Here is a 13,841-nt window from a genome sequence, read left to right as displayed (position 1 = left end):
AAATATTAAATTGGTTTAATTAAATCTTACATTAAATATATTTTGATAATATGTTTGTTTTGTGTTGAAAATACTGCTATATTTTTCCATAAACTTATAATATGAAATGAAGGGGTACTGGTTTACCGCTAATGCTAAAAGGGAGCAGGTCCTAAGCGTCATCCACAATGCAATGATAATTAGGCCATTCATAGTACAGATCCTCTACTTACAGGTCACTAATATGTGGATCCGCTGGTAGAGGGTCCATATGTCAGTGACACAAGTTAGAGGATCTCAATCCTTGCAGTGAGGTGGCGTTTGGTCTAAATACGCCACTTTCGAGATTCCCTTCCACGTAAGCAGATGTTGTTCATAGTGAGTCCCTCGTCCTCCTGTTAGGATTTGGTGGCCTTGTTAGAGAAAAGTAGAAAGACGTCCAGCGAAGCAGAAAACATGAGAGAGATGTTGCCATCGCGGAGCTCCCATCTCTGCCACCCTGCTTCGCCGGTTTGCCGTTGATCTTGCCTAGCCAAAGGTGCCTCCGGCAGGGAGTGCCCTCAATAACTAGATCTCGCCCGATCCACCTTTGAGAGGTTGCTGCCTTGATCTAAATTGGGAGGACCTCGTCAACACGGTGCCGCTTGGCATCCTCGCTACCGCCATAATGTGGAGAGAGGGGAGAGGAGGAGGCACCACCTTGATCCGCACTGGCTACCCCGATGTGCGAACTGTCATGAGTTTGTCGGCCGCACCGCCACAAGGCTATCCACCTCGCTCTGCCGGGCCGAGCGCAAATGCTAACATTGTCGACCTGCGCTGCCCCGTCTACTCATTGCTCCATCTGCTCCATTAGGAAGAAGGGGGATGGTTGAGGCAAGAAGGAGTGGCAAAAAGGGCATCGACAAGAGACCGCTGTCCTAATCTGTGAGTTGTTAGGAGCTTATTGGGAGAGGGAGGTGAGGAGGTTGTCGGCATCATCGGGCAGCCGGGCAGGAGGGATAGTGGAAGGAGATGGGATTCCATTGTTCTGTATCACAAACAGGTGGGGCAGCAGAGAACATCTTTGATATATTTTTGTTTAGAAAAAGGTCCTTTATGTAAAGATCTAACTAGAAAAAAAATTAATATATAACAAGGGTTGAAACAAAATATGCATGGGCTTAAATGACAAAATTGCATGGGCCAATGGAAACACGGTGCACCGTCGAGATGTGTGGTTCTATTTACTTTCTTATTATGTAGAAGTTGAGTATCCAGTTAGGTGTAGACTACAATGTGAGTACTCTTATCTAGTGGTCTCATGTTGCCAGCTCGGAGATTCTAATCCAGATCAGCACTGCGTGCCCCACGAGAGCGCTCGTGCCTTGCAGGGGCACGGATGCCTTGACAGCCGTGCAGGTCTCCTCCTCTATTGTGCACGTTTCTTTCGCGAGATAGCTAGAGAGAGAAGTTGCGGCCGAAAAGGGAAAAGAAAATGGCCGGAGAGGACAGAGACAGGTCTAGAACAACCTTTAAACTTATCAAAATGACCTTACCACCGTCACCGTCACCGGGTGTTGAGCTCGCTAGTTGGAGCTGTCTAGTTCCTTTTACGCGGATCTGGAAGTATACGACGCATATCTAGTATTTAAACGGTGGCGATACTGATGCAACACCTACACAGTGGTGCTCAATGATTGGATGAGGCAACGCCAACAACAATGATGCGTGGAAGGTCGGAGACGGTGGCCCTCGCCTATGTTCAACCTTCTCATTGACCGCGCGGTGCACTAGGCGAGACCCAGCATCAACTCCACCAATCGCCTTCAACTGCCATTGCCATTGTCGCTGGGTTTTAGGTAGGAGATAAGCACCATGGGGAGGGGAGAGGAGAACGATGGCGGTGGAAAGGGAATAGGATAGGTGCCAGTCGGAGCCCAAAGGGGATGGGGGGACGGGGGAGGGGGGAAGGGGCACGGGAGAGCTAATAACCTAGAGATGGGGTGCTATGTGCAAGCGTGCTATATTCAAGCGCATGCCCCCTATTGCTTGCCTAGCTGCTTACCAATAGTACAAGCGTGCTACATGTTAGCTTATGATAAGTGTTGACTGTCAAAAGCCTAGAGACAAGGACACCGACCCTTTATAATTGACTAAATGGTAAGATTTGTTTGAATTAAAGACCGTGTTTTTTCATCCCATCCCAGGGCACCAAAACCTAATGGTTGTTCTATACTCAACTTGTCCAAACATTCAGCACATGTCTCTCCTCACATTACATTAGTGCTTGAGTTGTTTAACTAGGCAAGAAGCTTAATAGCCGAGTAGGCAGACGTATGAAGAGAAGATCGGTCCAATGTATAATACTCTAGACTTATTTTAGTCATCGTAGGTAAATTTAGTAATTAGTAGCGAGGGGAAAAGTCTAAAGTACTTCTCGTTAAGAATAGAAAATTACGTAGTAGGAGTATCAGTGTATTACCACGTGATAGGTAAGTGATATTGAAAGTATAAGACTTCTCGATTTTGTTGACGTAGTTAAGAGGGTAGAAATTAATTAACTTATTTTTATTAATTTTGAATGCTAAAAATTATGTTACTAATGTACAATTTAAGATTATTTTAATTTTGTCACTAACTTCACGAGTGTATTCCCGCCTAACTACCGCATATCCATTTGTGGTGTTCATTGATCTTATAGCCAAAACCAATCATTAGACGAGACTTGATAGCTCCATTGCATCCAATCTCACTTTTGGAAAACGGTAGTTGGAACCTGATAGCTTCATCTGCCAATCAAGGCCCCCCCGTACGTTCGTTTGGTCAAAAAGAGATACATGTTTTCCTTACTAGAAAAAAATGTTTGTACGTTGCAACGGGTAAAAATATTTTTTATCCTACGCACTATGCTCCCTTTAATGCCCATGCGTTTTGGACCAAACGAACGCACATTCCTTCTGTCCTTTTCAGCTCTAGTCCTAGTACAGTCCGCTATCTCTCTCTGCTCGGTCTACCTCTCTTTGGCTCAGTCCATAAATGGAGTTGTAGGCCCAAGTCGAACAGTATTATGTCCGTACCATTACAAAGCCGATCCTCCCATCAAATCCGGTAATCCGCTCGAGCTCCCATAGTCTTATACCATGACGGAGCCGATCCTCCCATCAAATACGGTAATCCGCTCGAGCTCGCATAGTTCCGTACCCATACGATGACTAACGAAGCCGATCCTCTCCATCAAATCCGGTCGAATCTTTCTCCATATCCAAAATTATTGAGGGATTTTTATCCACTTGATCTTCCTTTTCCTTTTTTTTACCAAAATTAAAGCAATCAGCAAAACTTGGGATAAAAAATGACGACGATTAAATGGTTCATCAAAATCGAAGCAATCTGCAAAACTTGAGATAAAAAATAACTATGATTAAATGGAGATTCAATCTGATGAATTAAAGCTGAATCAAAAGGGGAATTCATGGGGAAAATAATGAGAGAGTAGTGGGGAATCAATTATTGCAACGAATAGGAGGAGGAAGCATATGGGGAGTAAAATCAACGTGGCGGCGGCGCTGGGTTTGGCCCGATAAAAAAACCGCAAAAAAATATAGCGATAAAAGAAATAAACAGAAAAATTGGTGAAAGAAAATACGCAAAGAGGGGAAAAAGAAAACGGACAAAGAAAACAGGAAAAAAGGTGAAAGAAAAAAAAAGAAACGGGAAAAGAAAATAAAAGGAAAAAAACAGGAAAAAAAAAGAAAACGAACAAAATGTAGTTTTCTTTTATTTTCGCCACTTTCTTATGGGGAATCAGACTTTTTTATTTTAGGTTTTTTTTTCTATTTTTTTATTTAGACGGACGAAGGAAACATCTCTTAAAATTTTTAAGTAGTAATAGATACAAGATAATGTAATTTTTTTTATTGAACTTGATGATTACACCAAGGTAATATAGACCGGTGGAGAACTCATTTTTATTCCCGGTTAAAAACCCCCACTAGTTCCGGTTATAACACCGTGACCAACAAATCGAGACTAAAGATCTCGATCTTCAAGTATCGACTGAAATAACCGGTACTAAATTTGCATATCAAGTTAAAAAAAATATGTGGGATGTGAGAGATTCGAACTCAAGATCTCTCACCTCATCCTACGTTACCGTCCCTCCTACTACACACATCTAACTTGGATAGATATTAACTAACCCTGTAGACATCTTACCGGTATTAAAAATATCTTTAGTACACCAACCGAGACTAAAGAGCTACCAACCGAGACTAAAGAGCTAGAGAGCTCTTTAGTCTTGGTTAGTGTTACCAACTGGTGCTAAAGATGCATTTTTAGTACTAGTTGGTAACACCAACTAGGACTAAAAAAGTTTCCATGAAGTTAAATTTTTAGAACCGATACTAAAGCATATTTAGTACCGGTTCCTAATCTAATCAAGATATTTGTGATTTTGGGTACCACAATAAAAGATTAATTCTCTAGTAGTAATAACTAATAATTACTCCGAGAATGCGCTCGGCCTCTGCCTAACTAGGATGTATGTAGCTATAACAGAAACCAACAAGTTTAAAAGAAAGAAAGTACAAGCAGCATTAACGACTAGGCAAAGTTTGCTACAGAACACCGCGACTTCGTGGTTTTAGCTGTAGGACACCGCACGAAGTCACTTTTGAGGGAGCGCACTATGTAAATGTGGTAATTTACCAAGGGACACTACATCTATTAAATTAATATTTTCGTGCTGACTAGACGAGAGGGGGCCCACTTTTTTACACAGCTTGACCAAATTACCCCTCTTATCTCATTCTGATCCTCTCTTCTTCCTTATCTATTCCCATCTCTCTTTCATTCTCTCTTTTACACGACAGCGGATGCCCACTTAGCAGCGGCAGCGTGTGTGGCCTACTCGGCGGCGGCTGCGGCGGCCTGCTCGACGGTGGTGGCAAAGCCCGGAGCACATGCAGCCTACTCAGCGGCGGCGACGCACGCGGCGGTGCCAAGAGCGCGGCCTACTCAGTAGCGGCGGCCGGCGGTGGCCGTGGACCACGCCAGCTGCAACGTGCAGGTGGCCTAGTGCCGGACGAGCACCCGCTGCTCCAGCGTGTGCTTCTCCTTCCTCAACGCGACGACCTCTGACCGCAACCGTCATAGCTCGTCGCACCGGTGGAGCTCCTCCACGGCCGCCCGCTTCTTCCCCGCATCGTTTCTCGCGATGATGGTGTCTTTCGTCTACTCGACAGCACACTTGAACGGCGGTTCTTGGCCGCGGCCAGCTCGTGCTCTTCGCCGAGCGGCATGGAGGAGGGGATAGAGAGAGAAGAGAGATAGGAGAGCTGATATGTGGGCTGAAGGGCATTTTTGACATTTCACGCGATTTATCTCTCATCTTCGACCGGAAATTATTATTTTAATGAGTAGGATGTCCACCAGTAAATATTTAACTTTTGAGAGTGTCTTCCCTAAAAGTCACTTCGTGCGGTGTCCTACAGCTAAAACCGCGAAGTCACGATGTCCTGTAGTAAAATTTCCCTAACAACTATCAATCGTAATATTAGATCACCACACATGTCCCTGTTAAAACACTCTTGACCACATGCTCCAAACATAGATATGCCGGCAATAATCAAATCCTGCAAGGTGCAAGCTGGGTTTCTATAGTATAACCCAAGTGCGTAGCCAATGGATAGTTAAATAGATAGCCTGCATGGGAGAAAAAAAATTTCTATCAAAAAAACATATCACTCCAACATAACTTAAGCAACCAGCATATAACTTAGGTGGTGTTTGGTTGGAGGGACTAAAGTGGGGCTAAACTTTAGTCCCTCTCACAAAAATATAAGTCCCTATACTTTTGTGAGAGGGACTAAATTTAGTCCCTAGTTCCCAAACACCCCCTTAAGCAACCAGCATATAGCAGTCGCCCCTAACAAGATATATATGGTTGCAGATCTTCTTGAACACCCCAAATCCAACTAGTGAATTTGCGTGAAATACTACCAGATGGAATAATTCCTTACTCCACACTAAATGGGCTAAGTGGCATTCAAAGAAAAAGGGTTTAATTGTCTTCTTCTTCTTGTGAATAACAATAATTTTAATTGCCTTGTCAATTATGTTTACATAAATTATCTTTGGTTAACACAACTCCGCGACGAATGTATCAATGGAAAATTTTAACCTTCAAAGGCACTTTTAGTTTTCAGAGATTTGGGATGTCACTATGGACTTCACATTCAACCGTCCATTAAGGGTTAAGTTCCATATAAACTAATATTGCTCCTGAATTAAATCAATATTAGTGATGTGTGATAATAAATTATTCCATGCCAGTAATTTTGATCTAGTTAGATCTGTTCTCTAAAACATCTGCAATAGTTACCTATTTATACCTAACAACACTGTAGAGGAAAGTGTACTGTTCTCGTAGGGTTACATCTCCCAATCATTTGTCTTTCCATAATCTAATTTAATTTAGTAACCATTCTTAATTATGTAGGATCCAAGACAAAAGAGATCTCATTTCATCTTCATTAGGCTGTCTCCGGCCTTCTACTGAACTTGCGTGAGCGGCTGTGAACTCAAATACTTATTTTGTATTAGCTGTTTCCAAACATCATCTACAGTAAGCAACTGAAATAGCCACTTACTGAGTAATACTGAATTTCTAAACCACCTTATCTTTAAGGCGGCATAGTATGTCTCACTTGGCTTTTTTTTTTACCATCACTCTAACAACAAAAACCAGAGCAAAAATAGTAGATTTTTTTTAAAAAAATTCCTCTCGCTACTGTGAAGTACTTCATTCATGAAAAAAAAACTCAATCTAAATGGGATGTGACATACTCCATCCGTTTCACAATGTAAGTCATTCTAGTATTTCCCACATTCATATTTATGTTAATGAATATATATATATATATATATATATATATATATATATCTATATAGATATATATATATATATATATATATATACATATACATGAATACAAATATGGGAAATACTAGAATGACTTACATTATGAAACAAAAGAAAGAATATAGTATAACAAATCTGGATACCTTTATATCTAAATCCATTATACCAAGTTGGTCGTGTCACATCCCCCAATTAGATTGGGTCTTGTTTTAAGACGTGAATAAACACTAAGTTAATTAGTGTGAGCCCTCCTTCAATAGATAGAAATTTTCCTTTCCAACTATGGAAGAGATGCATATGCGTGTCCAAACACCAAATAATAGTACATTAGCCCGGGAGCAAGCCATTGGAGCATACTCCCTCCGTCCAAAAAAAACCAACCTAGAAAGAGTTTGTTTAGATTCGTTGTACTAGAAAGGGATCCTTTAAGGTTGTCTTAAAAATACCCAACCTAAAAAAGATTTGTCCAGATTCGTTGTGCTAAAAGAGAACCCTATTAGACTTGTTTTTTTTTATGGAGGGAGTACGAGACTAACTACAAAATTTTCAGTCTAGACAATGACCAAGCGGGGGGGACATATGTCGCTGGACTCAAACTCCACGACGGAACTGGCAAACAGACGACAAGATCTCGACCGAATCTGATCGACACTGGGTAAGGTCAGGAAGAACAGTCTTACTCGTCTTTTTTCTAATCCAACTTAAGCTCAGTGATGACGCCAACTAATCTGGACCGTGTTTAGTTGTTTAGGTGTAAAAATTTTAAAGTACACGGGCACACATTTAAAGTATAAAACATAGACTAATAATAAAACAAATTACATATTCCGACGGTAAACTGCGAGACGAATTTATTAAGCCTAATTAATTCATTATTGGCAAATGTTTACCATAGCACCACATTATCAAATCATGACGCAATTATGCTTAAAAGATTCGTCTCACAATTTACATGCAAACTGTGTAATTGGTTTTTTTCGTCTATATTTAATGCTCTATATATATATATATGCCCAAACATTTAATGTGGTGGAATTTTTAAAAGTTTAAAGGTAACTAAAAGCAACGCTGGTTGAGTTCGTGGATGCGACACTGCCATCTCGAACTCTTGTGCACTCCTCTCGCTCGCCACACGAAACGCCACACCACTAACAGATAAAAAATAGCTGGCCAATTGCCACCCATTTTGCCTATGCGCCATAGCTGAGCTGAGCTAGAGCTCTCACTACAGCTAGCTAACCGAGAGCCACACGTCGGTGACTCGTGACCTGTGGAGCCATGTCGCCGACGCCGAGGCCGCACTTCCTCGTGCTCACGTTCCCGCTCCAGGGCCACATCGCGCCGGCGCTCCGCCTCGCCAGGCGCCTGCTCGCCGCCGCCCCCGACGCGCTCGTCACCTTCTCCACCGCCGCCGCCGCGCACCGCCGCATGTTCGCCGAGGGGGAGGGCGGCGACGGCGACGGCAGGCTCGAGCTCCTCCCGTTCTCCGACGGCACCGAGAACGGGTTCGTCAAGCGCGGCGACGCCGCGGAGCTCGGCGCGTACATGGCGTCGTTCCACGCCTCGGGCCGGCGCAGCGTCGGGGAGATGGTCGACGCGCTCGCGGCGCGGGGGCGCCCCGTGTCGAGCGTCGTCTACACGCTCCTCCTGCCGTGGGCGGCCGACGTCGCGCGCGACCGCGGCGTGCCGTCCGCGCTCTACTGGATCCAGCCCGTCGCCGTGCTGGCCATCTACTGCCACTACTTCCACGGCCTCGGCGGCGTCGTCGACGAGCACCGCCGCGACCATTCGTTCGTCCTGGAGTTCCCGGGCCTTCCGCCGATGGCGGCCGGGGACCTCCCGTCCTTCCTCACCGAAGCCACCGACCCCTCCGACTACTTCCACAGCATCTTCACCACGTTCCGCGACCTGTTCGACGCCCTCGACAGGGAGACACCCAAGGCCACCGTGCTCGTCAACGTGTTCCAAGAACTCGAGGCGGACACGCTCGCCGCCGTTGGGGCGTACGACGTGCTCCCCATCGGCCCGGTGCTCCCGTCCGGCGACGACGCCGCGCTGTTCAAGCAGAACGACGCCAAGTACATGGAGTGGCTCGACACCAAGCCGGCCGGCTCGGTGGTGTACGTCGCGTTCGGGAGCTTAACCGTCATGGCGAAGGGGCAGGTCGACGAGCTGCTCCATGGCCTCGAGGAGAGCGGGAGGCCGTACCTCTGCGTGGTGCGGAAGGACAACAAGGCCGCCGTGGCGGAGACGGGCGACGCGACGGCGGCGGCGGCGGCGCGCAGGAACGGCGTGGTGGTGGAGTGGTGCGACCAGGTGCGCGTGCTGTCGCACGCGGCGGTGGGGTGCTTCGTCACGCACTGCGGCTGGAACTCGGTGCTGGAGAGCATCGCGTCGGGCGTGCCCATGGTGGGCGTCCCGCGGATGTCGGACCAGCAGATGAACGCGCGGCTCGTCGAGCGCGACTGGCGCGTCGGCGTGCGCGCGGAGGTGGACGGCGGCGACGGCGTGCTGCGCGCGGCGGAGCTGAGGCGGCGGGTCGAGGAGGTGATGGGAGACGGGGAGGCGGCGGAGGTGCGGCGCTCGGCGGCGGCGTGGAAGCGAGCGGTGGCGGAGGCTCTAGGGAAAGGAGGGTCGTCGGATCGTAATCTGACGGCCTTCGTGGAGGGTGCCAGAAGTGTCATTTGAAAACGACATAATTTGAAAACGTTATAAGATGTATTTTAATTTGAAAACGATTTGGGGATCCTAGGGTCTTCCCTTGTTGGTTTGGCTGTTTGTTCACTTGTATGTACAACCTCTACTGAACTACTCCCTCCGTCCTATGATATAAGGGATTTTGAGTTTTTGCTTGCACGGTTTGACTACTCGTCTTATTCAAAAAAATTTGGAATTATTATTTACTTTTTTGTGACTTACTCCCTCCGTCCCAAAAAAAAGGTAAACCCTGGATTTTCGTATCCAACTTTGACTGTCCGTCTTATATGAAATTTTTTTATAATTCGTATTTTTATTGTTGTTAGATGATAAAACATGATTAATATTTTATACGTGACTTGTCTTTTTAATTTTTTTCATAATTTTTTCAAATAAAACGGACGGTTAAACGTTGGGCACGGAAACTAGGGTTTGTCTTTTTTTGGACGGAGGGAGTACTTTATTATCTAAAGTACTTTACGCACAACTTTTCGTTTTTTATATTTGCATAATTTTTTTTAATAAGACGAGTGGTCAAACACTACAAGTAAAAACTCAAAATCCCTTATATTATTGGACGGAGGGAGTAGCTGCCAACTGGGCTCTCATTTTTTATGGGCTTTTGCTATATTGTTGGGCCAAATTATTACCACCGAACTGAACTACCTGTTGGGTAAGGGAACATGGGCTTTCTCTGGTGTACTTTCTACTTTGGGGTCCCGTGGGTAATATACCATCCCTGCCCTCGCACCCAGAAATGACCAGGGCCCCCACCCGCTTCCCCTGCGGGTTAGAATTCCCACCCGTCCCTGTAGGGGCGGGTACTCACCGGGTCCCCAACCCCAACCCCACGGGAGAAATTACCACCCATATATCCAATCGTTCGTAGGCTCGTAGCATGTTTGTTCTGCACAACCCAGATATCTAATTGATGACAGTTTGCTATAGTTTTACTAGCTAGGCTATTTGGTGAGAAGCCGACAAGTGAACGGTGCCTACACATTCGTAGCCCAATACCCTACCTATGTACTCAACCAAGTTCTTCTTTAGTCCATGGCCATGTTTGGATCCGGAGGGCTATTAAATAGCCCTCCGGAATCTTGCTATTTAAGAGTATTAAACGTAGATTACTGACAAAACCCATTCCATAACCCCTAGGCTATTTTGCGAGACGAATCTAACGAGGTATATTAATCCATGATTTGCTACAGTGATGCTACAGTAATCAGCCGCTAATTATGGATTAGTATACATCATTAGATTCGTCTCGCAAAATAGCCTAGGGGTTATGGAATCGGTTTTGTCGGTAATCTACGTTTAATAATCCTAAATAGCAAGATTCCGGAGGGATATTTAATAGCCCGGAGGATCCAAACAAGGCCCATGTATACAATCACTCCTATTCCTTCTTCAGTCCGTATCCTATCGCTCGTAGGCTTCTAGGTGGCAGCAGAGGTGCGGCGTAGGGCGGCGACATGGAAGCGAGCGGTCGAGGCGGCTTTAGGGAATTGAGGCTCGTCGGTAGGGGTGTGTCAGGGTTACGGGTTAGGTATACCCTTTACCCTTTGATATATGTCACATATCGGTATGGCATGCCCACGCGCATACGGATACTCTCTACATACACTAAGGAAATCCTTCACAGAGTTTACGGACGAAAAGAGTCCTACTCGGACAAGACTGGGTCGTCAATGTATCGTGTAGGGTTTGATGTCTCCGAGTTCTACTTGGAAACCGCCTGACCTGCGATATAAAAGGGACCCCCCAGGGAGGACCTAAGGCATCAAATCTCAAAGCCAACACAACCCCCACAGATCTAGTCGAACCAACTCGACTACGATCTTGTCGGATCCATCGAATTCCATTGTTCCCTTTGTAACCTGTGTTTTCCATCATATAATCCCACGTCAACTGGATTAGGGCTATTACCTATCAAGGGGCCTGAACCAGTATAATCTTCGTCTTTTGTTTGCTTGATGTCGTATTACGTGGACCCTTGTAACAACGTACTCCAATACCCTCTATATCCGGTCTATGGGTATCACCCGTCGATAGTGGCGCGCCAGGTAGGGGCACTTGGTGCTCAAGGTTCTACTACTATGTCATCCAGCTTCGTCGACAACAGCGTCAACACCAACCTCAACCAAGTATTCCCTGCTTCAACAATGCTGGTGTAGACTCAAGTCGGCAAAATCGTCTTCCCGGTTTACACCACGATGCCGATCTCAGCCGGTCCATCAGTGACCGGAAACGAGAACGCAGTGGATACAAACCAAGACGACTCCATGTCGAAAAATCCTCCCGCCGAGGCAGAGAACGGAACATGAACGACATCTGAGCTCGAGAAGGATTCCAAGGCGACCAAAGCTTGTCACTCCGACAAGAACCACGAGCCGACGAGGATGACTTCCAAAGCGACAAGGTCCTGGTGTCCTATCCACAAAACCAGGAAACACACTTTGCAAGCCTGCTGGGTTTTTCTCAACGTCCGCGCTGAAATTCGCTCCTGCAAAGAGCGTGGAATTCAGCGTATTTCTCCAACTCGTGATGTCTATTCTCCTATTCACAAGACAAAGAATCACGACCTCTCAAGCTGCAAGGTCTTTCTCAGCGCCATGAAGGCGCCATCTCCTAAGGTCCAACAGTCACACATCCTCATCAGGGATAAAGACAAGGAATGAGGAGCGACGCCAACTTCGGATCGATTTGTTGGGGTAATCGACATCGATCCCCACGAACCATCAGTCTTGCACCTCCTCGAAGACTATGGATCATCGACAACGAGCGTGCCACGGGAGATATTGGCTATTGATGATGTCGGCACGTCACAGCGCACCAATGCAGAAGCGGAGAATCAAGTAGCCACTCCGGCCCAACACATCAGAGCCGTCAACGCTATACTGAGGGAAACCCCCTACGATCCCGTTCTGAACGATGATCTCGCGCGTTGGACAGAACGACTACGGGAATCAGTGACCAACCTCAGCAACGCGTTCGAAGAGGCCGCTGCCGCAGCGCACCCAGAGCAGCCACCAACTGGCGATGCCAATGGTGAAAACCCTGAACGGAGGGAATCGCCTCAACGAGCCACCCCTCCACCTCGCGGCACCGGCGATCTCCGTGATCACCTCAACGGCAGCCGAGAGGCACGACGCACACAAGACAACGAGAACCGTTCCCGGCGTCATGTCTCTTCACGGCGTCATGATAACAAAGATCGAGGAGACCGTTCAAACGAAGACTGAGACCGTGATAACCGCCACGATCACAACGATCGCGAACAGCGGGTGCCAGGCGATACTGGTCGAGGACGTCGCCATAATGACGACGATGATGGAGACCGGCGCCGAGACAACAGCGGGAGACGGCGACAGGATTCTCGAGAGCCAGGCCGACAACCTCGTAATCGTACACTGGAACCAAGCGACCCATCGTCATCGTCATTATCCTCGTCTTCCTCATCATCAGATAGACATCCATGAAGGACACACGATCGCCGATAACCCACCGCCCCCAGCGCTGGGTGTAGAGCTTTCAGTCGTTCCCTGCATGATGTCCGATGGCCTGAGAGATTCCGACCTGGAGCAATAGAGAAGTACGATGGGAGCACCGACCCAGAAGAGTTCCTTCAAGTCTACTCCACAGTACTCTACGTTGCCGGAGCAGACGACAATGCATTAGCAAATTATTTGCCAACCGCGTTAAATGGCTCTGCACGTTCATGGCTGATGCATCTCCCGCCCTACTCGATCTCTTCGTGGGCAGACCTGTGGCAGCAGTTCGTCGCCAACTTCTAAGGAACCTACAAGCGCCACGCGATCGAAGACGACCTACACGCGTTAACACAGAACTCGAGTGAATCCTTGAGGGAATATGTTCGGCGCTTCAACGAGTGCAGAAATACAATCCCCGAAATCACCGACACTTCTATAATTCGCGCCTTCAAGTCCTGCGTCAGAGATCGCTATACTACTCAGGAGTTGGCAACAAGACGCATCACAACTACTCAGAGATTGTTCGAAATTGTTGAGCGATGCGCCCACGCAGATGATGCGCTAAGACGCAAGAACGATAAGCCGAAGACCGGGGGAGAGAAGAAACTAGCCACGGACGCACCTGAGTCAAGCAAGAAGAAAAATCGCAAAAATGGGAAAAGGAAAGCTCAAGCGGAAGTCCTCGCAGCAGAATACGCGAACCCTCCCAAGCGCCCAGACCCACAAGGTAGCGACGCAAAGAAAGCATGGTGCCCCATACACAAAAC

At 46.8% G+C, this 13,841-nt stretch overlaps 1 protein-coding gene across 1 annotated transcript; it reads left to right on the top strand.

Moving 5' to 3' along the window:
• The first annotated feature begins 7,977 nt into the window (after nucleotides 1–7,977).
• Nucleotides 7,978–9,739, top strand: LOC4341423 (crocetin glucosyltransferase, chloroplastic). The gene has a single exon (XM_015786203.3). The coding sequence runs from the start codon at nucleotides 8,162–8,164 to the stop codon at nucleotides 9,569–9,571; it is 1,410 nt and encodes a 469-aa protein (XP_015641689.1). The 5' UTR covers nucleotides 7,978–8,161; the 3' UTR covers nucleotides 9,572–9,739.
• Nucleotides 9,740–13,841: the final 4,102 nt, after the last annotated feature.

The sequence above is a fragment of the Oryza sativa genome, chromosome 6 (genome assembly GCF_034140825.1).
Source record: "Oryza sativa Japonica Group chromosome 6, ASM3414082v1".
Lineage (NCBI taxonomy): Eukaryota > Viridiplantae > Streptophyta > Magnoliopsida > Poales > Poaceae > Oryza > Oryza sativa.
Note: the sequence above shows the minus strand (reverse complement) of the source record. Positions and strands in the feature narration are given on the sequence as shown.